Source organism: Parathielavia appendiculata (genome assembly GCF_033297405.1).
Source record: "Parathielavia appendiculata strain CBS 731.68 unplaced genomic scaffold N657scaffold_2, whole genome shotgun sequence".
Taxonomy (NCBI): domain Eukaryota; kingdom Fungi; phylum Ascomycota; class Sordariomycetes; order Sordariales; family Chaetomiaceae; genus Parathielavia; species Parathielavia appendiculata.
This window is the reverse complement of record NW_026944221.1, coordinates 3,235,310-3,259,840: the sequence shown is the minus strand read 5'-3', so window position 1 is coordinate 3,259,840 and position 24,531 is coordinate 3,235,310. Positions and strand designations below refer to the sequence as shown.

The following is a 24,531-nucleotide window of genomic DNA, read 5'->3' as shown; positions in this document are numbered from 1 at the left end:
TACCTGTAAATCATAATTCAAATGCTATACCGCTGACCTCCCCACATCTTCTGCCACTTCCTCCTTAACCCCTGTGTCCTCCTGACTCTCATTGTTGATGAACAAAAAGGATATGAATACGATCCCAGCTCCTACCCAGTATAGCCAACTCGAATATTGCGAGTACTGAATCATTTCGCCAATAAGCGATAGGGGGATGTTCAGCGAGAGCCCGACCGTCACTACGAGCGGCGTTGTAAGCAGCATGGCATACGCCCAGAGGATGTCGCTGAAAAAGGAGGCGGCAGAATTGACCTAAGCACGTGTCAGCACACTGTCTTCTGATATGTTACGGGGTATGACTTACCGCAATAATGGCCCAAACACTGCCCGTCGGAGGGAGCTCGAACTAGTCCAAGTAAGCACGTAACTCGAGCCCCAGAAAGGACAAGGAGGACCCACTGGCTCAATGCTGGTGTAGTGCAGGATGAAGAACCCCGGCCAGAGTAACATCACGTTGAACAAGCCCACCAGCCCAAAGAACAGCGGCATGTTGACCCTGTCCTCATTCCCGACCCGCCTCTTCATGACAGTGACGTAGATGCCGTAGACGATAGCGCTGAAGAAGGCCATGGCATCCCCGATCGCAATCTGCGCCGTCGACTTGTGGGGGAAGCTTCCCCGATTATCGTCATTGGCCCCGGACAAGTCCACCGACGAGATGAGCACGACGCCGGCCAGCGACGCCAGGACGCCGACCAGCTTGCGCAGCGTGAACCCCTCGACCTTGGTAATGGCGCAGAAGATCAGCGTCCAGATGCTGCTCGTCGAGGTCAGGATGGTCACGCTGCCGACGCTCGTGTACTCGAGGCACGCCGAGGCAAAGTAGTTGGCCGCGAACCACAGCATCGAGAACTCCAGACTCAGCCGCGCCGTCTCACCCACACTGAGCTTCTCGTCGTCCTTGCGGCCTGGCATGTCCAGACTCCCCTCGTCGTCAACCAGCAGCCGCACCCCTGAATCGTCACCCCTGTCCCTGGCACGTCTCTCTTCCTGGCCATCGTCCACCGTCTTCAGTGGCGTGAAACCCAGTTTCCGCTCCCGCCACATCTGGAGCGCCACAGCCATCAGTGAGTCTATACCGTTCTGCATGACGTAGCGTATCGTGAGCGGGACGAGGGAGATGGCGAAGCAGGATGTGTTAACATAGACCAGGAAAAAGGGTTTGCTGTATGTCCCATCAGAGAAGATGTACTGCAAAGACTGTGGTCAGCGGCGTGTGCTTCACTCCTCGTTAAGATTTGAGCCCTCACGCTCGCCATGAAGTTGGACACAGTCCAGAGGAATACCACCACAAGCAGCAGCGCAATGCCTAGGGTTCGTCGCGCGACCCCGCCAAGTCCGAGCTTGTCCCGGATGCCGGCGGTCGTGGTGGTCGAATTAGATGTTATTGCTGAAGATGCGGAGCGAGAAAGTGGGGGTTCGTCGAGCTGGTCTGTTGTTGATAAAAGTATGGCTGCTGTGACTGAGTGCGACCTGCGCCTGGAGGAGGAAGAGGACGAGGGAGTCGTGATGCGCGCGCAAGCGCTATGATCACCGGCATGTCTCGTGTGCTCCGTATGTTTATCGTCTTCCGCGAGCGCGCCAGGTAGGAGCGGCTCGATGGGAGCCATCATGGCTCGTCGGCCCCGATGGGTGCCGTTCAAGCCAGGGATTAGGAAGCCGGGTGAGATATTGTACGTTCGTGTGTTCGATGTATTGCTGTTTTAATATATCAGCCCCAAGGGGGACCGAGCGGAGGCGACCTGGCAAACGATGGTCGCTTGAATGTGTGCCGAATTATCCAGGCGGAATCGCACCGAGAACACTGGGTCAGCACGGGCAAGTCGAGGCCGGGTCGGGGAACGAATGGTAAGTCAAGAGGGAATTAAAAGAGAAGAGATAAATGGAAAAGAAAGGATGGAATAGAGCGAGAAAGAATCGCTGCGAAAAGCGCTGTGGGAATCCAGCAGCAAGATCTCAAAAAACGGGAGTTGGAGGTCGAAGGATAACGTCTCTGTCGGAGACTTCCAGTGATTGAAGCACCAAACGCACGCGAGCAGACGGTTGCCAAGCCGGCCCCTGCCTCATACTGCAATAACATGAAATGCAGCGGTTTAGGGTTGAACAAAGCACATCGATAGGTGGTGGCTCTTTCGTCAAACCATCATGGGCTCATCAAGGTATCAAGACAAGGTTCAAGGTTGCTTTCGCAAGTCCTGAATCCTCATTGTGAGCATCCATTCAGGGAGTGCCAATACTTACCACAGTCTAGAGCAGTGAACACAGCATCATCATCCTGAATCCCTTCGCCCTATTCCTACGTACACCCATGCAACCTCTATCGAGCATCCTGGGGAACCCTCTGTCAGTTCCTCGTTCAAATGCCAGCCCCAGCTCTGTTGCGATACACGACCAACACGACCAACGCACGAAGCCTGGTATCCTACAAACAAACCCTCAAAAAATCCGGATCAATTCAACCGCTGCATTCAGCACGCGCATCCCTCCCGCTCGCTCTCGAGGTGGAGGTTGATAGGGTCCTGGAAGTCGCCGCTGAACTCTTCTGATTCCTCCTGAAGCAGCGCGTTCCGCGCAATGACTGGCAAATGTCAGTACGCCACTTTCAACGTCTCTGGCGGCTGCTTGGTGCCCTACCCTCGAACGCCTGCTCCACGTTGATAGCCTCCTTCGCACTCGTCTCAAAGTAGGGGATACCTCCCTTGGACTGGCAGAAAGTCATTGCTCGCTTAGTCGAAATCTAAGCTTGTTCAGCCGCCCGTTCCCACACGTAACATCGCGCACAATTTGAAAGCACAGGCGCCCACTCACCACTCTCTTGCTCTCCTCCACGTCAATCTTGTTCCCCAGCACGACGAATGGGAAGTTATCCGGGTCTCGTGGCGACGCCTGAATTAAGAATTCGTCCCGCCAGCTATCGAGCGCGTCGAAGCTCTTCGAATTGTTGACGTCGAACACCAGCACGCAGCAGTCGGCTCCCCGGTAGAAGGCCACGCCTAGAGATTGGAAGCGTTCCTGTCCTGCTGTGTCCCAGAGCTGTCACCCATATCACACATGTCAGCGCGCGATTCTTCCCGCTAGATAGCCGAGTTCTTGGATCATGGTCCGCCTGCGTACCTGCATGGTCACCTGCCTATCGTCCACCATCACCTCCCGCGTCAGGAAATCGGCTCCGATCGTGGCCTTGTAGCTGGCGCTGAACTTCTTGTTGACCTGCAATTCGAGACAAGTCAGAGGCATGCATGGGAGGTTATCGAATAACGAGTTCGCCAGCAGCAGCGGCTGCGTACATATTGGTTCATCAAGCTTGTCTTGCCGACACCGCTATCGCCCAAGATGATGATCTGGATCCACACCATTGATTAGCGATGGACGTCTTGGTGTCCAAGGCGTCGCGTCCCACCTTCAGAAGGACCTTCTTTCGAGAAGCCATGGCGGCGCTGTGTGAATTGTTGATGGGCGGGGAAAGCGGCCAATCACGCTAGCAGCGGTGGTCAGATGCCTTGGGAAACACCCGTCAGTGCGAATAAGCGATCCTTCAGGTAAGGCAAGGTAAAACAAAAAGGAATGAGGAATCAGGCCAAAGGACGCGCCGGTATGCGGGATGGTATCGTTGGCGAGAATCAACAGTATAGGCTGCAACACCTATAAAGGACGGGCAGGATATTGGGATGCAGCGTCGGAGGAGTGACGAAGGCGGAGCCACTGATCGTTGGCTGCACGGCCAAAGCAGGCACCTGATAGCCACTGGACAAATCAGATGTTTTGTCGATGTTGGCCCACTGATGAAGCCAAGCGGTTTTCAGCTTAGCGGGCCTTGACAACTCCCCCCCGTGTCCGTCAGATTCGGCCCAAGCTCCTCGGGTGGTGCTCACCGAGCTTCGTCGTCATCGAACAAGGCACCGCTGCTGACCGAGGCACGCGAGCAGAGGCAACACTCTTGACAAGGGCTACAATCGTCGCATAACGAACATGAACTAGAGATGGCAAGACGATTTCCAAACCAAGAGCCGATAAGATGAACGATATGGTGTGACTTCAGCGACAAGGAAAGAAGGGCGGTATTTTATACGGCAACCTTTAACAACTTCACAGTGGGTCGGAGCTCGAAGCTATCTTCACCCTGCGAGCTGCAGTTGCTGCGACTCTGCATGGACTGTGCTATGCATCGCGAGCCGGCGGAACCCTAGGCAATGGCGGATGAACAGCTCCTCAACAAAATCCACAGTCTCAGTGATCTCGAGCTTGCTGCTCTCCTCTGTCTCATCTCCCGAGAGCACTGCCTCATCAGCACCGAGCCAGACAGCGTCGATGAGCTTGCCGAGGAGTTACGCTTGGTGGCCTCCAAGACCTTCAACCTCGACTCGGCCATAGTCAGCTGCCACGCCCGCATAACCCTTGACGAGTTCGCGACCGGCCTGTTAGTCCATCCTTTCGGCTCACCCCCGTCGCCCTCAAATACACGCTCCGTCTCCCCATACCGCCCGCGCCATGAGCAACCGCACCTCTCTTCGGGAGTCCCAGCCTCTACCTCCGGCTCGTATTTTTCCATCAACCCATCCCCGCGCATAGGGGGCCCGATCAGTCCAGCTTCACCGTCCATTGGAGGTCTAAGCAGCTCCCAGGTGGTACAACCTCGAATCGCCAACGTCGTCCTGGCCAAGGACCTCAACCGTGCTCCCCGAGCTGTTCAGATTCAAGCTCTTGAGCTCCTCCGCACGCGGCGCATCTTCACGCGAACCAGCGTACAGACGGCCCCTAAGCAGTTCCTCTTCATCGGCCTAGTTGGTGCCAGCAGCGGCGGTCAGGCGCGCGTCACGCCCCACCTAAATGACTTCTTTTACATAGGGCATTGGCACGACCCAGAGGAAGACGGCTTCCCCTACTTAGACTCACGTTTTAATCGTCACATCCCCAACAACAACAACAAAGACGACCTCGACGACACCGCCTCGACAGTCTCCAGCAGCAGCGTTGTGAAACTAAGCCTGCATCCTCATTCCAACGCCGCCGGGTTAGGCCTCGACCCGAAATGGCTCGCCCCCAACAACAGCACCACCAGCATTAGCAGCAACAACAACACTGACAGGCCCCAAAAACTTCCTCCCCCCGAAGATGAGGAAGCAGAAGATGATAAAGACCCCCTCTTCACCGAAACCGAGATATCCCACCTCTCCCAGCTGGCCCGCACATCCCACACACCCATCTCCATAACCCGCTACCAGGCCAACCTCGTCGCCTTCCTGCGCACCCACCGCGCCGTGGCGGGCGGCATCACCCCGACCGCCACACGGCACCTCGACCAGCTCGCCAAGTCGCTCGCGCCGCTGCACGGCATCGGCTACGTCACGCCGTCGCTCGTGGCGCTGGCCCTGCGCAAGGTATACCTGCACCGGATCGAGGTGGTGCGGGACCCGCAGAGGGAGAGGAGCGTGCAGTGGGGCAGCGAGGTCGAGACGGTGAGGGCGATGTTGGAGGGCGTTGGGGCGGAGGACGTTGTTGAGGATACCTTGGAGTTGGTAAAAGTTCCTGTGTAGCTGTAATGGAAATCGACTCTTGTATAACTATATACATAGCTAGGGAGAAGCATGGCAGAGAAAGTTGGATTGTATCACGGATGAAAGCGTGATTAGAGGGAATCTAGAATCTGGAGCAGAAGTTTTGGGAATAGGTTAGAGTGTTTTTGGCTTTGGACAGGGACCGTAGATCAGTTAATGATACTTCTAGTCGATCACAAGCCATTAGAGTCTCCAACCAAACCGTCAATCAATCCCAATCCTCTGAATTATGAGTTACGTGCTTTTCCCCCGTAGCCTGTTCTCGTGCAGGCGGTCCTCGATAGTCCCGGAATCAAACCCTCCAACCTCATAACGCCGATCACGCTCAGAGCCAACCCGGCCGGCCTGGATATATCTTATGCGAACAGTCAAACATGTTTTGCTCATTCAAACCAACTCATGCCCTCCTTTAATGCACCTCGGTAACCTTGCATTGCCAACCCGATCCCTTAGATAGCAACGGCAAGCTATTACGCATGTCAAGTCAGCACTCATCCAACCTAATGGAATAAACCAGTTAAAAGGAAGGAAATTTACCTCGCTCCCAAGCACCACCCCAACTCCTTATCCTTGATCTTCTTGGCGATCCTCACCTCCCGATCCAGCGGCATCTCATAGCCCGTATGGGTCAGCGCCAGCATAAAGTTCAGATCCATGCAGTGCTCCGGGCGGTCCCTCAGTTCGGCCAGCGCGCCGGGCACGCTCTTAAAGACGTCCCACGCCTGCTCGCCGCCGCACACGCGGCGGGCCAAGTCGGAGAGTTCGCGCAGCGTGAACGACTCGGGCATGCCGAGCGGCTGGGTGCGGTCGGCGAAGTAGGAGAGCAAGTAGATATCCTCGCGGGCGAACGTCTTGGCGATGGACGGCTGGTGCACGCCGTTGAAGGAGCAGGGCGAGAGCTTGCACTCGGCTTGCTTCTTGAGGATGCGCTCCGCCAGATTGCGGCACTGCGCCGGGGCGGCGGTGGCCGGGCCTGTCATGTTGAGTTCGAGGGTTGCGCCAAGCGGGTGGGATTCCGGCAGCTTGACTTTGACCGTCTTGGTCATGCCCGCTGAGAAGCACGGGTTGACGACCGGGGAATGGGTCCAGGCGGGGTCGGCTTGGTCGGCCTTGTTGTCCTCGTAAAGGTCATTGACAAGTGTGGCGTGAATGGCTTCGCGCGCTGACATGAGGCCGTAGCCGAGGTGGGAGTGCTGGTAGAGGCTGAACTTGCGGCCGCCAAAGTCGAGCTCGTACTTGTGGTCACCCTCAGCGAGCTTTTGAGGCATGCCGCCCGAGGTGAGACCCGTGAATGTCGGCTGGAAGACAATCTGGGTGGAGCCCCCGCCGAGGTCGAACACGGCGGCCGTCTCGCTCCGGTCGGGCCCGCCGATTTTACCGAGGAGGTAGTTGACCGTGACCCAGGCGTAGACGCCCTCGTCGGCGCCGTCCATCATCGAGACGCCGTTCTCGGCCTCGGAGACGACGGGAAGGGGGTAATCGTGCTCGAGGTGGTGTCGGACGGCTTTCAGGATCTTCTCGCTCCTCTCAGGACCGATTAAGCGCAATCCGGCCGTCGCCTTCACAGCGATGGGGCTGCAAGCCTTGAGCTTGTCGGGGATGACGTTGAGGGCAGCATCAAGAAGCGGGTCCAAGCTCTTGGCGGCCGCCTCCGGGTCGTCCTTGTACGCGCTCAGCCCGCTGCCGCCCTCTCTCACCTCGGTCTGCTTGAACAAGACCTCGCCTTCGAGCTCGGGAGCGGGCCCGCAGTTGTTGAACTTGTAGACATGGATGCGCGAGCCGGTGCTGCCGGCGTCAATCATCGAGACGTACTGCACGATGGGCTTGTCCTTGGAAAATGACCTCGCGCATTTGTCGGTGCCGTATGACGAATCGGACGGTTTTTGGCCTTGATTCGCGAGGGCATCTGACAGATGGAACAACTTGTGAGCAACTAGGCGCAATATAGACTCTTCTCCGATTTATTCTCTCATGACGTACCTCCTTGGTAGAGATCAACCCCTGCCGGTGAGAAGAAGTAGAACAGCAGAAACACGGCAAAAACGATGGCACCCGTCTTGATGTAGCGGGCCCGCTGTGATTGCGACATCCAGGCCGACTGCATTTTCATGATCAGGCTCTCGTCTCGGTTGTTTTTACCGTAGCGATCGGGTTTTTCGTGCGGATCGTGCGCGATGTGCTTGGTCGGCAGCGAAACCGACGTGCGCCGCATAGGGACGAGTCCCAAGTCGCAGAGGGGTCGAAACGTTAAGATTCAAGGCGGTGATCAGGAAACGTCAGACATAGGTAACCGCCCAGTGGCGATTGATTGAGTGAAAGAACCGGAGACTAAACGAGAGACATGAAAGGAGCTGTCGCAAAGGCAGGCACTGGACGGCAACGGATTGCTGTCGGCGGCTGCTTTCCAGAAAGTAAGTTATGAGCAAAACGCCGAATAGGGGCAGGTTCTAAGATTTGGTCGTTTGGACAGATGGGTCTCGATTTTCTGGCAGTGAAACTCGGGCAAGGATGGCGGTGCGAGCCATTGTCAGCCCCTGTCACGCCCCTCCGGGTGTGGAGCTGCCAAGTACACCCTGGCCGGCTCAGTCTTCCGAGAGGGCAGGCCTCAGGGGCTTGGCAAATCGCTCCACTTCTTCTCTGCACGCTCATCTCGTCCCGACAGGCGACAACAACAGACTCTCGAAATCCTACCATTGACTTGGGATCTCATGAGGCAGGCTTGTACGGGTCAATCGAATCGGCACCGAACATTAATTCCAAGAGGTTGAAAGGGGCTGTGTTGTTTGAAAAGTCTTCACAAGTACGCATTGGAGCTGGTTATTGGTATTGCTAGACAGCCCGGAGCCTGAGCCCCAAGGAGCATCGATATCGACCTGTCAACCGGATATCGACGTAAGTATACTTAGCCTGTCCCCCACCGGACCTTCGCTCCTCATCTGGGAAGACATGTTCTCAATTCGGACATGGTGGTTTGTGTCTCATGCCGCCCCGGAGATGGTGAGGCGGACCCAAGCTAACATGCCTCAATTGTCCGGGCACGGATGCCGAGCACCGCTGCGCCTGGCTGTCTGAAGCTGCCCGGCTTGTGATTCGAGTTGAGAGGCAACGCGCATCCCATGATTCGCCGTCTGGGGCCTTCAGTCATCCAACCCACCGTCCCTCCCTGTTGTCCTCGATCACGGTGGCCCTATTCCAGGGGAGGCTAAAGATGCAGGGGACGATGTTGGCATACGTCCAGTGCCATCTCCTTTCCGTTACTCGCTGGCCCCCTATCGATTCTCTCATTTGTCTCGATCTGCTTGCTTCACCCTCTCTGCCCTTTCGTTTGGTGACTCTAGTATCAGAGGGAGCTGTTGTAAGGTTCATTACATCTCGGTCGTATCATACCGTAACGTACCGGCGGCGAGGTTTCGGCTTCTTTCGCCTTCCAGAAGCGGCAGTTTCTGGTTCGTAACCGGCTGTTGCCTCTTAGACAGCAGGCCACAGGTAGCACGCACAACGCTAACCGCTCTTCTCAAGTCTTTGACCCGATACTCACTTGAACTCAAATTGCTCGTTCATCCGCTCCAACTTTCGTTGCAAGAGCCCCGTTAAGTCATCTTACAGTCCCTCAGCTCATCCTCATCTTGATCGTACCGTCACTGTCTTCGTTTTCCGTGATGGACGTTTACCTCCTCGTATATGACCTTTCTCGCGGTCTGGCGCGCCAAATGTCTATGGGGTTGCTCGGGTTCCAGCTAGATGCCGTGTACCACACCTCCGTTCAGCTGAATGGGCGAGAATACGTCTACGACGGGAATGTTGTGGCAATCGAGCCAGGGTCTTCGCACCTGGGCCAGCCCATGCAGAAGTTGCATTTGGGAAAAACCGAATGTAAGCGTCTCATCTGTCAACTACGGCTTATCTCTGACAGATGGGCGTTTTCAAGTACCCATGGACGTCATCGAAGAGTACCTCGACTCTCTGCGCGAGATCTACACAGTCGAGGTGAGTCGATATGGCCCTGACCTACCGGAGTCAGCACTGACAGGCGCAGGCATACGACTTGTGGAGACACAATTGCAACAATTTCTCGAACGATTTTGTCACATTCCTCCTGGGGAAAGGCATACCCAGCCACATCACCAATATGCCTCAAGCGGTGCTGTACGTATCCGGGATTCGGCCCTTGTAAAATATCATAGACTCCAGGCCGATACTGACCCCTCACAGAGACTCGCCGTTTGGGCAGATGCTCATGCCCGCGCTCACCCAGCAAATCAACGCCAACAAACGGCGCGGCGGCGTTCTAGGCATCGAGCAACGAACTCCTGGCAGCTCGGTCAAGCCCAAATCGCAGCTCCACCATCCCCTCGGCAAGGTCCATGTCGTTTCGACCCTTGGACAGCTCGACGAGTTGTTGGAAAGATTTCGAAAGTCGTGCGCGGTCGTCTTTTTCACCTCCTCGACCTGTCCCCCCTGCAATACACTCTATCCGCTCTATGACGACCTGGCAGCCGAGGTTGGGGAGAAGGGGGCCCTGTTCAAAGTTGATATTTCGCAAGCCCTCGATGTAGGCAGACGGTACTCCGTCTCGGCAACGCCAACGTTCATAACCTTCCTGAGAGGTCAACAGGAAAACCGATGGACGGGCGCGGATCCAAGTGCACTGCGAGGCAACGTTCAGCTCCTCGTCCAGATGGCTTGGCCGCCTCACCCACACTTGGCCCTCCATCTTCCCAGCTTCTCAAACCCCAACACGGAATTTGTCACTTTCACCAAGATCCCCCCACTGCCTAAACTCATCGCCAAACTGGGGTCCATATCAACCGACCCAGCAATCCAGAGCATCGCGACCTTCCTCGACACGCGCGTCTCCGAAGGACCAGCAGAAGCGACCCTCCCGGACCTTGCCGCTTTCACTTCCCTCCTCCGCACCTCTCTCACCACCCTCTCAACCTCCAACTTCTTCCCCCTCATCGACCTCCTCCGCTGCAGCCTAATTGACCCGCGCGTAAGCGGTTTTCTCGCAGAGGAATCACCCCCACACCAAACCCTCAACGCCGTCCTCACTCACGTCACCACCACTCTCCCGCCCGCCACCTGCCCCTACGCCCTGCGCCTCGTAACACTTCAAATGACCTGCAATCTTTTCACTTCCCCCCTTTACCTTCCGCAGATTCTCACGCACCCTGTCCTCCGCAGCTTGGTTACGAAGCTTATATCGTCCAGCTTCCTGGACGAATCGCACAGCAACGTGCGCGTGGCAGCCGCGAGTTTGTTATTCAACGTCGCGCTGGCGAACAGCAAGGTGAGGCGGGACGGCGGGCCTGGCGACGAGCTGCCTGAGGCGGAGCAGGTCGAGCTGGCCGCAGCCGTGCTCGAGGCGATTACACAGGAGGAAGGGTCGGCTGAGGCGTTGGAGGGGATGGTGCGTGCGCTCGGGTGGTTGGTGTATTGTCTGCCGGTGGAGGGGGAGCTGGCGGAATTGCTGAGGACTATGGAGGCGGGAGAGGTGGTGTTGAAGAAGGCGGAGGGGTTCAAGGATGGGGTGGTGGGAAAGTTGGTGATGGAAGTTGGCGGGGAGTTGCTGGGGAAAGGCTTATCTCGGGCGTATAAATTGAGAGGGGCTTGAGAGGTGTCGAAGGTGTTGGGTTAAGCTTTGGAAAAGATGGCATTGACTGGTTGGCAATGGCTTGCTTTCAGCAGGGCGACAGGAAGCATTATTAGAGTATAGAACCGTGCGTGAGACGACGAAGACATCTCGTGCGAGCTATCTTCAAGAATTTTGTACAGTCAACAACATCATGCACAATCAACATGCTCTCAGGTTTGGAATCTCGGATGTTTCAGAAAGCCCCAACGCAATTTCATCCCTACATACGTACCTACCACCCGATGCGCAGGATTGACCTTTGAAGTCACTTGAGTTCATGTCATTGAATAGCTCCACCACCTCCCAGTGCTGTGCCATCAACAAATGCGATCCTCACGAAACCCGTAAGACAATTTGGTTCAACCACAGCGTGACACGACGACTAAGATAAGACCCACTTCCGCTGTTTAAACCGCTGCCCGCCAAGCTCCAGCTGCATTAGGGCTGCATCGCTCACCCCGGCAACTGCACCCCCGGGTCGAGTAAACAATCGCAGGCGCAGCTCACCGTCAGCGCCAGCTGCGACCAAGAAGACCCGTCTCTCTTAAATGTTCAGCAACCTCGAGGCGCGCTTTCGAGACGTCATCGCCGACATCCATGAGACCTTGATTGGCATTTCTCTCGACCCGCGCCTGATGCCGAACTCTGCAGGCCACCTCGACGTCGCCCAGCGGTCCGTCCGCTCGTGCGCGAGTACCCCGTCGCTGCGCTCTCGCGATGGCACTGTCCCACCTCATGCGAGGGTGGATCCAGGAGGAAATGTGCGAGTTGTCGTGCGGGTGAGGGCGTTTCTCCCAAGGGGTAAGTATCGTCATCGTGTCTCCCCATATTCATCGGTCAGGCCACCGCTGACAGTCATTCCAGAGATCGAAAGGAGTGCAGAATGCCTCATCCGCATGGATCCCCTCACCCAACAGACCACCCTCCTGGTCCCCAACGACACCGACCCGGCCAACGCGCGGGCGCGCTCCCGCAAGGTCGTCGAGGAAAAGACTTTCACATTCGACAACAGCTTCTGGAGTCACGACCCGGAAGACGAGCATTACGCCACGCAAGAGGATGTCTACGATAGCTTAGGAGAGGAGTTCCTCGATCACAACTTCGAAGGGTATCACACTTGCATCTTTGCATACGGCCAGACGGGCTCTGGCAAGTCGTACACGATGATGGGAACACCCGAACAGCCTGGCTTGATACCGCGGACATGCGAGGACCTGTTTGAGCGCATCACCGCGGCCCAGGACGAAACACCCAACATCAGCTACAACGTGCGCGTTTCCTACTTTGAAGTCTACAACGAGCATGTCCGCGACCTCCTCGTCCCCGTCGTCCCGCACCAGCCGCCCTACTACCTCAAGATCCGGGAGTCGCCCACCGAAGGCCCCTACGTCAAGGACCTCACCGAGGTCCCCGTCCGCAGCCTGCATGAGATCCTCCGGTACATGCGCATTGGCGACAAAAACCGCACGACGGCCAGCACCAAGATGAACGACACCAGCTCGCGCAGCCACGCCGTCTTCACCATCATGCTCAAGCAAATCCACCACGATCTCGAAACGGACGAGACTACCGAGCGCTCCAGCCGCATACGCCTGGTGGATCTGGCCGGCAGCGAACGCGCCAAATCCACCGAAGCTACAGGCCAGCGCTTGCGCGAAGGAAGCAACATCAACAAATCCTTGACAACCCTGGGCCGCGTCATCGCCGCCTTGGCCGACCCCAAACAACAGCGCCCTCGCCCGGGCTCTTCCCGCAAAGAATCCGTCGTCCCCTACCGCGACAGCATCCTCACCTGGCTCCTCAAAGATTCTCTGGGCGGCAACTCCAAGACCGCCATGATTGCCTGCATCGCCCCCTCCGACTACGAAGAAACCCTCTCAACCCTCCGGTATGCGGACCAGGCCAAGCGGATCCGCACGCGCGCCGTGGTGAACCAGGTCGACTCGATCAGCCAAGCAGAGCGAGACGCCCAGATCTCGGCCATGGCGGCCGAGATCCGCGCGCTGCAGCTCGTGGTGGGCGACAGCCGGCGAAGGGAAAAGGACGCGCGCGAGGCCGAGGAGAAGCTCGAAGAGTACCAGGCGCGGGTCAGAGGTCTGCAGCAGGCTATGGAGGAGCGGAGTCTCGTGGCCGAGGGCAAGATTCGGAGTTTGCAGACGGAGAATGAGGCGCTGAGGCTGCATCTGAAGCTGGCGCTGGAGAGTTTGAGGAATCCGATTCCCGCTGTCCCTGCTTTTGGTGCAGCCAAAAAGGAAGAGAAAGAAGTTGTTGATGAGGGCGGTTATCTTGAGGAGGGCGAGAATAAGGAGAATGAGCACGGTGATGATGACTACGACGACGATGGGTATGCTTCGGGAGGAACAGGGTATGAGCGGCATGCCGACGACATGCATGAGCACATGAGCGGGCTGCTGCGGGATCTGGACTTGTTCCGGCGCAAGATTGGCGACGACAAGACGAGATTTTTGGACGAGTTGAGTCGGCGGCGGCCGCTAGGGAACCGGACCAACATTATCTAAGGGGCTGGAGATGCTGAGCAGGTTGTGGGGGTAACAGGAGGGGTGTGCACTTTTACGACAACAGACGACGATGACTTTCCTGTGTTTGGGTAGTTTGGTAGGGCTTATGTCCAATGGTGTGCCTGGCGGATAGAATAGCGAGCGGGTTCAGTTGTATTGTAGTTTGCATGGAGTTGAGGTTGCGTTATGGGGTATGTCATGAGAAGAATAGGATATGGTTAGGAATACGGCGAGGGCCGTGGATGGATAAACTATACAGCACTGCTGGCATGGCCTGGTTTGCTCACAGTGACTGTTCTGGTTCATTCCCTGATTCATTTCTGTCGCCAGTACCCAATGTCCTTGTGATGTACAACAGTGTCTACCAGCCGCCCACTAACCACATACCGAAATCGGAACGGCAAGATTAAGAAAGAAACGAGGTCGACATTGTCTGATGATATCAGTATCTGGCCCAACCGAACGCCAATGACAATGCCAATGCAGATCCATCTATCTACGTTGGACAGATGCCGTGCAACGCCAGTCCCATGTTACAGCTGAGGCTGATCTAACCATCTATCCCACTTCAGCCATGGAGAGGCATGCTCGATGCTGAATGTACCCCCAGACGCCGTTATAACTGCAGGTCAACCAAGGCGATGGGAACTCGAACCCACCGCCAGATCCATCCTTAGATTGGCCCGATTTACCCAGAAAAAAAGAAAAAAAGACGTTACTCGACCTCCTCGATCAACTGCCTCCTCTTCCCCTGAGTCCCCTCACCCAGCCCCTCCTTCTGCACCACCCTGATCTTGGACCTTCGAGCAGGCGAGCCCGAACCCGACGGCCCCGCCGGCTCGACGCTACTCTCCCGCGAGGACGACGACACGACCGGGTGGCGGAGCACAATGATCCTGTCGGGCGACGCAGATCGCGAGCCGCCTGGGCTGCGGCTGGGGAGTCGGATCTTAGTTACAGGGACTGGGCGGCGGCTAGCAGCGCTTGAACTGTTATTGCTGGTGCTGCTTCCGCTGCTGGTGGGGCGCGAGGCGACGGTGATGGAATTGTCGGACTCGTGGTTGTGGCGGTTGTCGTTATTGTTCTTGTTGGTTGCGGCGGGGTCGGATGGTAGCTCCTCAATCGGGGTGGCGGACGGGTCGTCCGGGACCGCGGCCGGGTTGGAACAGGTGACAAGCTTGCGCCGTTTCGTGTCGTAGTGGCGGAGTTCGGACGGTGGATAGTGGTAATGGAGGCGGGTTTTGTTGGGCGGGCTGGCGGTCTCAGGGCCTCCGTCGTCCTCGCTCTCGGCTGCCTTGCGCTTTCTGAGGTGGGTTTGTAGGCTGGCGGTTGTGGAAGTCGAGGCATCGGATTCGTCCCCACTGTCTTCGTTGAAACTCTTGGGACTGGGGATGCGCTTGCCGCCGGCGCTCTCCTCGACTTCAGTGCTGTCCTCTTCTTCACTGTTCTCGTGCTCACTACTATTTCCGGTAGTATCGGGGAGCTTGACGGCGAGATCGTTGGGGAGAAGGACACGCGGCTGACGCCGACGCCGCTGCGCCTCGACCAGACCCGAAAACAGATTCATCTCGATGTGCTGCTGGGAGGCGGCCTGATCGTCGTCGAGCTCGAGGCGGACGGCGTCTGGGTTGTTAGCCAGCATCGTCTCTGTCTCAAGATTGGCGCGCGCCAACTGACCGAGGAACTCGGGGAGCGTGCTCATCAGGCCCGAGCCACGAAGCATAGCGGCGTCAACCCGCATGGTCGGCTTGGCCGCGGGCTCAGGGCGGCGGCACCGAAGATCGACAATCTGGTCCATCTCAGAATCCGAAGCGAGGGTTGGCTCCGCAAACTCGGGAAAAGTCCCCGAGTTCATGAATCTGCGCTCAGCACGGCGGAGACCGCGAGGGCTGGCGCTCTCAGGTTCGGGTGAAGACGGCGGAGACATCACCGCAGGTCTCAATCGAAGGTGGGCTGGGGGTGTTAGTCATGGATGGCCCTCGACTCGCGTGCCAGATTTGAACTTGCCTTCAACTTCGAAGTTGAAAAGGTTGGGAAATGTTCGCAGAAGGGCGGTCGGCCGCTTTGCTGCGTAGGGATCACCGTTGACGTAGCGGTCCGCCCAGTCTCTGGCTTTGGGCGTCAGCTCTGAGATAGGCACGCTGTCATCGCTATTGAAGTATTCCAAGGCGATGTCAACACCCTGCCGGAGCATAGCCAGGTCGCCCCGTTTTGAACGAGGTGGCTGCGGCGACAGAGCCGCCTTGGCGGTCGCAACGGGCTTGACAGGCATCGCCGAGGCGAGCAACTCTCTGTCCCTCACCACGATCCTGATGTGGGGACTCATGGCGCAAAGAGCAAAGTGGTCGAGGGTAAGAAAGACGGGAATTGGTGAAGGCCCCGGCAGAACAGGACCCGAGATTATAATCGATGGGAACTGGGCAGACGGAAAACAGCGTCCAATGTAGTTGAAGAGACGAAGTGTGATATATGGAAGAAGGGCTGAGCAGGGCAGGGCATACCTAACGGAGTGGCTATTGTTCACACAGGAACAGTATAGATCGAAGCTTTGGTCGTAACTTGGGAAAAGCGCTCAATGGGAGGCGGAACACCTGTTATGGTGCCAATGCCAGCTGGCAGGTGATCTGGTGGCCGGGAAAGGAGGTTGCAAGGTGAGGTAAGGCGGAGAGAAGCGACGTGGTGCTCCTGTGTGGCCCAAGTTGGAGGTTGATTAAGAGCTGCAGACTGAGTCTGGACAGTCGGACAAAGCTGAAAGGAAAAGTACCAGACGGATCGAGACCAATTCTGGAATGGACGACGGCTGAAGCAGCCTGGACTGTACTGGTATCAGCCAGGGACACAGATGCTTGCAGGAGAAGATCAAGATGGTAAGTAAGTACTGGCGAAGTGATGAAAGCACTGTGTGGTCACACGGGTCCCAAACGAGCTTGAAGAGACTTGAGACCGCGCAGGCCCAGCAGCTGGCCAACTGGGCAAAATTCGGACCCACAATCAAATCAGGTCAGGCGTGCCTAGAGGTCTTGCACTTGATCAACAAACGTCCTGTTTTTTCAAGAAATTCGCTGTGGTCGACCAAGTAGGCTCCCCTGGTGTCATGATTGATTCAGCGCGAGACTCGAATGTGGTCGGCTAACTTAAGCCCCACTCGGCAAGCTTCCGGCGCCGAGAACCGGTTCTATTCCGGCTGCTTTGATGGGAATGTCATCGCCCCGTGCGGATACAAAACCAGTTTTGGTTCAAAGAAATGGAAGGCAACTGCCAAATGAACAGAGAGGCGGGTATCGAACGCGCGGGAAAACAAAGTCCAACAATGCGAGTCGTCGCAAATGGCCAACAAATGCTGACACGAAACCGGATGGACGCCCCGTCTGGTGGGAAGACCACAGCTTGACCGACCGCGCGCCCAAGGCCAGCAGCATTCGCTCAGTATCGACCTGGTAACTCAGGCCAGGATACAAATACCTTAAGTAAGTCGGTTTGTTGCCACAAGGAGGCAATGTTGGTAAAAATTCATGTCAGCCAAACCACGTCGCAGGGCATCGACATGCAAACCTCCACTCAGTTTCTCAGGTCGAGCCAGGACCATCTCGCCGTGTAGGTAACGTACACGTAAATACTCCGGAGCCGGGAGTCGTCGGCATATGGGGAAGCTACCTTATAAATGTCACGGCAGGCGGGCTGCTGGTGACCCAAGCCTAAATGAAAGTAGGTTACCGCGTACCTCAGGTGACTACCCAGCACTATGGATGCCACATGCTGGTGATGCTGAGGAAGGAAATCTCGAAAATGGAAGTGGCTGAGAATGGGAGGAAGGACGCTGAGGTTGCTTGGCGCCTCTCCCACGTCCAGGTTGAAACAGAGATGGTGCCCCACCATGTTCGTTTCAGCCCAGTCCCCTGGCAAGGGTCCATTGCCCTGGCGGCAGGCAGGGAACTGCTCCACGTCTCCCGTCTCCCATGGATTTCATTCGCAGTGTCCACCACATTGTCCACCTTCCAGGCCGTGTACTCCGAAGTCGTTCACTATTGGTGTTCTTGGTATTATTGTCTCGCTTTGTGCTGACCCTTGAAGCGCTTACAGCCTACCTATAGACGTTGACCGTCACCTAGCCAACATTCATGCGGTCTCCCCCGGTCCCAGCCCTCGTTTCGCTTGCCTCACCTGCCCGACGGCCGATGTTCCATCGCAGCGTCACAGCCCCTACTGCCCAAAACGCGAACCTTCAGTGTACTACGCACTACGCCTACGCCTACGCCTGTGCCTGACTGCTTCACCTCTCCACGTCCGCGGCTCCGCGTCATCCCATCTTTCGGCGTTAGATTGAAACAAACCGGCAGCAAGCACCCTGCCACAGCCTGCGCCGCAGCCTCACCGGCCCAACGTTGCTCTCCGGCCGCCGAACACCTACCGTGACTTCCATCTGCCGCGAGCCTCCCACCTCTGCCGCAGTCGCGAGAGGCTCAAATCAAGAAAATATTCCTTCGCATCTGTCCGTTGGCCGCCTTCTCTACCCTCCATCCCCTCCTTTTCCACGGGAGAGGCGAGAGAGCCGCGCATCACCCCCCGGCATATCCCAGCGCCCACCATGTCCATGCGCCCCTCGCTCTTTACGCGCGGCCTTTCCGGGCTGTCGCAATCCTCCGACCCCAACTCGCCCATGAGCAGCGTGTCGTCGCCGGCCGAGCAGCGCGACGACGCCAAGCGCAACTTCCTCAAGGCCATGCGCCCGCTGCCCACCCAGCACTACTGGCACGTGTGGTTTGACCGGCAGCAGCAGCAGCAGAACACGAGCAGCAGTGGCGGGGAATACCAGGCGCAGCTGGAGCAGCTGGGCACGCGCATCGAGAGCGTGCAGGACTTTTGGCGGTACAACAACAACACGCCCGTCGACCAGATCAAGATGCGCGAGAGTTTATACCTGTTCAAGGTCGGGTTCAAGCCCATCTGGGAGGACCGACGGAACGTGCTGGGCGGGAGCTGGACGTTTCGCGTGCCCAAGAGTATCGGCCCGGACGTGTGGACGAGGGTGCAGTTGTTGGCAATTGGAGAGAAGCTGCAGAGCGTGTTGGAGGAGGGTATGTCCTATCTTTTGCCTTCTATCCGTCTCCGGCTCCCATTCCCCCCACCTTGGTCATAGGTTCTAATGGGCCCCCCTGCTCAGGCGACCAAATCTGCGGCGTGGGCCTTTCAGTCCGCTTCAACTCGCACCTCATCTCCATCTGGCACCGCGATGCCTCTCGCCAGCAGTCCATCGACAACATGCTGCAGTGCGTGCTCGACGAGCTACCCGCCGAGCTGCGCCCCAAGCCCGACAACTACTTTTACAAAAAGCACTCGGACCACGCCGGGTTCAAGGTCCCTCCCGAGCTCCAAGCCGTCGTGGACTCGCAGCGCGTGAGGGAGGCAGCGGCCAAGGCGGCACAAGAGCAGGCCGCTGCTGCTGCTTCCGGGGGGCAGGCGTCAAATGTTGTCGAGGTGCCGCCTTCGGGGGCGGAATGAGCGTAGTGTGCTAACGTTATGAGGTTGTGATGGTATGAAAGAAGTACGGGGACCCTGGGAAAAGTGGGCTTCCCTACTCGCACCAGGTCAAGCCGTTTTTGGGATATAAACATCCTTTGGTTTGGCATATTCGCGGCGTTGATTTGTCAATAGCCAACGGCCGTGGTGGGCATGCCCACCAGTTTTCAGAGAGCAGTTATCTAGAGTAACCTAGGAACGACCCAGTTCTCTCATGTTAGCTCTCGCATGTGACGTGGGAAGTCAGCCTATGCCCGAATGCTTATCAAGCCGATTTCGTAGATAGCAGCTCCCTCATAATCATCGACGTTTCTTCAATTCGACACGGTTTGCCTCCGGCTTTCACCGTCGAGCCGCCGTCGCGTCTTTGGGCGGCGCCATCTCTCACCCTAACTCTCAACCGCGAATCGGCGTTATGTCTTCCGCGTTGCAGTGTCCAACCGTGAGTGACTGCATTATGTCGGCCGACCGTCGTTTCGCACAGGGGCATGCGTCCGGTTTCCTTGTAGGCCCAGTTGTCTGTCCTCCCTTCGTCATGCCCTACTCCCCTCATGCTTCTGCACGCCACCCTCCGCTCCTCCATCCCATTAACATCCCTAACCCACCCTATTGTTTTATCTCTTCGTTTCCTCGTTCGAACTCACCGCCAAACCCCGGCCCGCCTCATCACCCCATCAAATTCCTCCTTCCTCACCCCCCTACCCACCCCGGCCCCGCCATTCGCCTCAAGTATCATATCCCGCAGCACCTCCTCCGTCACCACCACCCGGTCCCCATCCTTATCACCCTTGCCTGCCGCCGTCCCAGCGACGGAAGGCTGATCCAACCTCAACAGCGCCGCGACGCGCTTGAGGCAGGCCAGCGTGATGGCCGGCGCGTCCGGGTCGCCGCCCGCAAACAGCGCGTACGCCTCGTCGAGCTCCGCCTGGTGTGCCTCGAGGGACTCGTCCTGGCGGCGGGCGTGGAGTTGTAATGCGCAGACGGACAGGAACGCCGGGTAGGTTGTGAAGCCCTCGTCGGAGGGGTCGAGCGCAGCCGTGAAGGTTGCTAGTTGGGCCGGGGAAGAGGGTGGGACTCCTAGGGCTCTGTATAATGATATAGTTAGTTCTAAGGGCAATAATCTGGGGGGAACGGGAAGCGCGTTGGCAACGAACATGAGTGCGCGGCGCACGTCGCCAATGGGCATGACGCCTTGTTTTTCGCCTTCCATTGGCTCGGAAAATAGGGAAAAGGCTTCGCGGATTTCGGATTCTTCCTGCGCCGTGAGGCTGTGTTCTTTGGCGAGCTTGGATGGGCGTGCGCCGGTGGGCTTGGAGGTGGAGGCTGCGGTGGAGGATGCGCCGGCGGCTGGGGGGCGACGTCGAGGAGGCTGGAGCGATTAAGAGGTCAGCACATTGTCATCATTGAATTGAGTGTGGTCAGTATACCATTCTCATTGACGGCACTATTCTAGGCTAATAAATGCGTTAGTGTCTTGCGATGCGATGCGACGACTCGCGACTGCACTCGTTCCATGTGAACTCATGGAACAGCGATAAGTTTCCTGGGCGAATTGATCTAGGGTGGGGCTTATCACCAAGTGAGCGCCTAGCCACGTGATCCTGCCACTAGTCCACTGTGCTCGGTAACTCTTTATCTGTGAATCGGGCTGCACTGAATTTTCCTCTTCACCTTCACCTGCTTCTCGATGACTCCAGTCGATTCCAACGGATCGCCCTGCTTGCAACCAAACAGCCAGCCATTTACATCCCTCCTCGCTCTATCAATCTGTGTCAAACAGGCAGAAGGTTTCAAAGGATAACGGAGTGTCCAAGGTAGGTCACGGCTGGCTGGCTCTCCATAGGAATTTGCATGGCCATTGAGCTGTCATCGAGCCTCGACGCTTCAAATTTTGCTAGAGCTTGCCGCCTCCATACAACCCCAGGGCGTGCAAGTGTGGACAGTGAAGCAATAGTAGAAACCTCGTGTCGTCACCGTATGACGCGTCCACGAGTCCACAGCATCTGGATCCTGTCAGATCTTGATGGCATGGGCTGGCGGAGACATTTCATGATGCAAGTTCAGGGGAAGTATTCGTGGTCAATAGACTGCTATCGAAGCTGTAAGCGGCCCTGGATGCTTGCCATTCAGTCGTGCTACAAGTTGGATTTTTCCGAGACGGGCTCTCTGATCACCGCAACGCCCCATCAACCTCTTGCCCAACAACTTGTGTGCTTCCTGACCACCCAGGGCGACCGACTCACTTGAAGTTGTTCTTCATCTCGCGCAGTTTGGTCATGATGGTGATGGGGTCGGTCTCACCTGTGGCCTTTTGGATCTCGGGGTCCTGTCACGAGCGTCAGCTAGGAGTGGTAATCATCGTTATCCGTGAACTCGTTACATGAGGCCTCATGAAGACATTGTGCCGCTTCTCGTCGCCAATGGTAAACTTGCCCTGCGTTTCTTGGTTGTTTTTGGCGTATGTCTCGAGGGCTTTAACGGCGTCACTTGGGAGGACCGACATCCCAAACTCGGCGTTGGCCTTGGTGTATTCGTGGCCAGGCTTGGGAGAAAGATTATCGTCAGCATCATCAGCCTCCCAAACCCAGTCTGACAACTTACAAATACCCGAGTGTCGTCGGGAAGCGAGCCCAGCGTGACGTTCAGGGCCTTGTGCATCTCCTCGCCGGTGCCCTCGAAAAACCTGCCGCAGCCTGTCGTCGGTTCAGCAAGCGCCAAATTGTTAAGGATACGGCAAACTCACCTCCGTGGAACAGCGTATCTCCGGTAAACACGACTTTGTCGTCACCGTCCTGCATGAAGAAGCAAATGCTATCCTGGGTGTGGCACGGCGTGTGCAGAGCCTTGACGGCGATGCTACCAATGTTGAAAGTCTCGCCATGCTTTGGCGTCCTCGTCACCTTCTTGCAGTCCTTGCCCCCGATAATCTCGAGGGGCTGGCCGAGTTGCGACAACTGTCACGGTCAGACACAGTCCGTTGAGCTCTGTGGCGCTTACTCACCATTTCCTCGTTTCCGCCGGCATGGTCCCAGTGGCTGTAAGATTATTAGCCTATAAGATGCACAACCTCAAGTGTCCACAGGAACTCACTGATGGGTGTTGATGATGGCCGTGAGCTTGATTGAATCGTCCTTAATAGCCTTCTTCAGCACAGGGGCGACCCTGAAGGAGTGAGCTTCAGCCTCGGAATGCTGTCCGGCGATTTACTCACTTAGCCGGGTGTGCCGGATCAATGATGACGGCTTCCTTGGACTTATCGTCGACCACGAGGTAGGCGTAGTTGTCGCCTGTTCCCGTCCCTTCATCGTCTTGTGAGTTTGAGTCGAGGGTACGCTGGGGTTCAGCCGACATACACATGGGAATTGACTGGATATGCATTTTGCGGGTGATGGCCGGCTATTACTACACTCAACACCAGGACGAGCTGAGAACTCAGGGCAGATGCGACTTACAGTGGCAGTCAATGAGGAGAATCTCGGTTGGAACAGACGCCTTGCAACAGTCAAGGCGTACATTAATGCAATATGTACAGCTTACAAATTCACCGAAGCAAGCTCGAAGCTCAGTATTGCAAAATGGTCCGGAAAACTATGGATTTGCGAATTCGGGTCAAGGTAACCGCGGAACGGACGGCGATGCAAAGCAGCCGGAAGACATGACGTTATCATTGGACAGCTTCGCTTCAACAGGGCACTGCGGCCACTGCCACTCCATTGTTGGCATCAAGCTCCACAGTCACATGACCTCCGCTATTCGAACCCCTTTTCACTGTTGTTTACCTTTGAGTCCCTTGATTTACGTGGAGCACAGGGACTTCACGACTTCATGACAACGAGGATATCCCTTTAATGTACCCTACACTACGCCGATCGGCTTCGGCACCCAATCCTCCTCCTCATACAGCGTCCAAGCAGGCCTGTCCTCGGCAGTTTCGACATCGACCGCCTCCTCATTCTCTACTACATCCTCCTCTTCCTCCTGTTCCACCTCTTTCACCTGTTGCCACGCTCTGCCCAGCTCAGCTCGAACGCTTTCAACATCCATGGCCGCCCCTTCCTCAGGCCACTCACCCTCCTCTATCCGATGCGGCTGTCCTCCAAGCTCCAAAATCTCCCTCGTAAGCGCCACGGCACGCCGCAGCGCCCAGCTATCCCTCGTACTCCCAGATACAGAATCCAGCACCATCAGCACCAGCCCCTCCTCATACCTCCCTATCTCCCCCTTCACCTCGTCTTCCCCGTCAAGATATCTCCCAAGCAACAAGCGTACCTCCCTCTCCTCTTCATTACTCCCACTCTCGCCCCTTTTGTCAATAGTACCGCCCGCCCCAGAGCCATTCTCCTCCAAGCCACACTGCCCCAGCCCCACCCCCTGCCCAGTCAAGGACTTGGCCAAGGACCCAGAACCAGATCCAGAACCAGACCCGTGCTCTGTTTCCAAATGGGCCCAGTAGTACCCCCAGATCCAATCCAGCGCCTTGCGCGCGGCGGACCGCAGCCGCGTGAGCGAGGGTAGTTGCTCGTGGGTGGCTTGGTGGCGGAGCTCGACAAAGGTCGCGGGGAGGCCGACCGACTTTGCGACGTCGTACATGGACATCTTGCGTTGCTTGTCTTGGTGCGAGTCGAGGAGGCCAGTTACGAAGCTTTCGTGGTTTATTAGTATCTTATGTCAGCGATTATGTGGCGCGGGATGAGATTTCAGGGGCCAACAGAACCCGGACTCACCGACTAAACGCCGCCGAGTAGGCCGCCCGCACCGCATACCCCCTCGAAGCCCTGGCTGACCCATCCCTTTCCCCACCGTCTTCCCTCCCCCAATTCCCGTCATCACTCAGAATCGCTGCCGTCAGCAGCGCCGTCGACTCAACCATGTGCGGACACCCGCCGCGCTGCATCCACATGGATACGCGGGCGACCGCCTTTTGCTTTTCACCTTGCTTTCTATCATCGTCGTCGCTCCGAAAGAAGGGCAGATTACGAGCTTTGCTGTTGATGTAGGACCGGGTCTGACTTTGGCCGCCCTGGTGCTGACGGTGTTGATGATGCTCCGGGTAAAACTGCCTCCGGACGACGAGAAGCTCTCCCCGGTCGCGCCAGGGCGTGAAGACGTATTGTACCATAAGTTATACGTTGACGGCTTTGCCGACGCTCGGGACCCGGCGTCAACGTGCCTGGTGGGAGTGAAGTGGTGATGTATAGCTCTGAGTTTGTGGTGCTGTAAGAAATGCGATTTGAGGGTATGGCGATTACCACTTCAACAACGA

General features: G+C 56.9%; 10 protein-coding genes across 10 annotated transcripts; 3 read left to right on the top strand and 7 right to left on the bottom strand.

The window, feature by feature from the left end:
- Nucleotides 1–24: 24 nt before the first annotated feature.
- N657DRAFT_565033 (uncharacterized protein) lies at nucleotides 25–1,652 on the bottom strand (the record flags this gene model as incomplete). Its single annotated transcript, XM_062788331.1, has 4 exons — nucleotides 25–294; nucleotides 347–388; nucleotides 442–1,233; nucleotides 1,293–1,652. 4 exons carry the CDS (start codon nucleotides 1,650–1,652, stop codon nucleotides 25–27), a joined length of 1,464 nt encoding a protein of 487 aa, XP_062651614.1.
- Nucleotides 1,653–2,136: 484 nt separating this feature from the next.
- Nucleotides 2,137–3,635, bottom strand: N657DRAFT_641894 (uncharacterized protein). The gene is made up of 6 exons (XM_062792232.1): nucleotides 3,443–3,635; nucleotides 3,330–3,383; nucleotides 3,157–3,252; nucleotides 2,851–3,075; nucleotides 2,677–2,779; nucleotides 2,137–2,620 (listed from the first exon to the last, which is right to left on the bottom strand). The coding sequence occupies exons 1-6, from the start codon at nucleotides 3,470–3,472 to the stop codon at nucleotides 2,511–2,513; spliced, it is 618 nt and encodes a 205-aa protein (XP_062651613.1). The 5' UTR covers nucleotides 3,473–3,635; the 3' UTR covers nucleotides 2,137–2,510.
- A 258-nt stretch (nucleotides 3,636–3,893) lies between these two features.
- Nucleotides 3,894–5,773, top strand: N657DRAFT_641893 (uncharacterized protein). The gene has a single exon (XM_062792231.1). It carries the CDS (start codon nucleotides 4,233–4,235, stop codon nucleotides 5,574–5,576), a length of 1,344 nt encoding a protein of 447 aa, XP_062651612.1. The 5' UTR covers nucleotides 3,894–4,232; the 3' UTR covers nucleotides 5,577–5,773.
- N657DRAFT_641892 (nucleoside phosphatase GDA1/CD39) lies at nucleotides 5,624–8,098 on the bottom strand. Its single transcript, XM_062792230.1, has 3 exons — nucleotides 7,578–8,098; nucleotides 6,135–7,503; nucleotides 5,624–6,064 (listed from the first exon to the last, which is right to left on the bottom strand). The coding sequence occupies exons 1-3, from the start codon at nucleotides 7,807–7,809 to the stop codon at nucleotides 6,007–6,009; spliced, it is 1,659 nt and encodes a 552-aa protein (XP_062651611.1). The 5' UTR covers nucleotides 7,810–8,098; the 3' UTR covers nucleotides 5,624–6,006.
- A 1,158-nt stretch (nucleotides 8,099–9,256) lies between these two features.
- N657DRAFT_565322 (kinesin-domain-containing protein) lies at nucleotides 9,257–13,751 on the top strand (the record flags this gene model as incomplete). Its single annotated transcript, XM_062788348.1, has 6 exons — nucleotides 9,257–9,470; nucleotides 9,526–9,584; nucleotides 9,634–9,743; nucleotides 9,810–11,189; nucleotides 11,789–12,033; nucleotides 12,097–13,751. 6 exons carry the CDS (start codon nucleotides 9,257–9,259, stop codon nucleotides 13,749–13,751), a joined length of 3,663 nt encoding a protein of 1,220 aa, XP_062651610.1.
- A 715-nt stretch (nucleotides 13,752–14,466) lies between these two features.
- N657DRAFT_653952 (uncharacterized protein) lies at nucleotides 14,467–16,077 on the bottom strand (the record flags this gene model as incomplete). The annotated part of the gene is made up of 2 exons (XM_062794463.1): nucleotides 14,467–15,704; nucleotides 15,759–16,077. The coding sequence occupies 2 exons, from the start codon at nucleotides 16,075–16,077 to the stop codon at nucleotides 14,467–14,469; spliced, it is 1,557 nt and encodes a 518-aa protein (XP_062651609.1).
- Nucleotides 16,078–18,075: 1,998 nt separating this feature from the next.
- Nucleotides 18,076–19,579, top strand: N657DRAFT_231088 (translation initiation factor eIF4e). Its single transcript, XM_062786318.1, has 2 exons — nucleotides 18,076–18,826; nucleotides 18,913–19,579. The coding sequence occupies exons 1-2, from the start codon at nucleotides 18,337–18,339 to the stop codon at nucleotides 19,248–19,250; spliced, it is 828 nt and encodes a 275-aa protein (XP_062651608.1). The 5' UTR covers nucleotides 18,076–18,336; the 3' UTR covers nucleotides 19,251–19,579.
- N657DRAFT_231091 (uncharacterized protein) lies at nucleotides 19,529–20,794 on the bottom strand. Its single transcript, XM_062786319.1, has 3 exons — nucleotides 20,696–20,794; nucleotides 20,423–20,637; nucleotides 19,529–20,353 (listed from the first exon to the last, which is right to left on the bottom strand). The coding sequence occupies exons 1-3, from the start codon at nucleotides 20,702–20,704 to the stop codon at nucleotides 19,909–19,911; spliced, it is 669 nt and encodes a 222-aa protein (XP_062651607.1). The 5' UTR covers nucleotides 20,705–20,794; the 3' UTR covers nucleotides 19,529–19,908.
- Nucleotides 20,795–21,506: 712 nt separating this feature from the next.
- Nucleotides 21,507–22,844, bottom strand: N657DRAFT_641884 (Metallo-hydrolase/oxidoreductase; the record flags this gene model as incomplete). The annotated part of the gene is made up of 9 exons (XM_062792229.1): nucleotides 22,721–22,844; nucleotides 22,622–22,664; nucleotides 22,480–22,567; nucleotides 22,359–22,430; nucleotides 22,270–22,303; nucleotides 22,012–22,222; nucleotides 21,870–21,961; nucleotides 21,649–21,810; nucleotides 21,507–21,594 (listed from the first exon to the last, which is right to left on the bottom strand). The coding sequence occupies exons 1-9, from the start codon at nucleotides 22,781–22,783 to the stop codon at nucleotides 21,508–21,510; spliced, it is 852 nt and encodes a 283-aa protein (XP_062651606.1). The 5' UTR covers nucleotides 22,784–22,844.
- Nucleotides 22,845–23,123: 279 nt separating this feature from the next.
- On the bottom strand, nucleotides 23,124–24,387 carry N657DRAFT_565861 (Las1-domain-containing protein; the record flags this gene model as incomplete). Its single annotated transcript, XM_062788387.1, has 3 exons — nucleotides 23,124–23,910; nucleotides 23,993–24,223; nucleotides 24,269–24,387. 3 exons carry the CDS (start codon nucleotides 24,385–24,387, stop codon nucleotides 23,124–23,126), a joined length of 1,137 nt encoding a protein of 378 aa, XP_062651605.1.
- Between the last annotated feature and the right edge of the window lie 144 nt (nucleotides 24,388–24,531).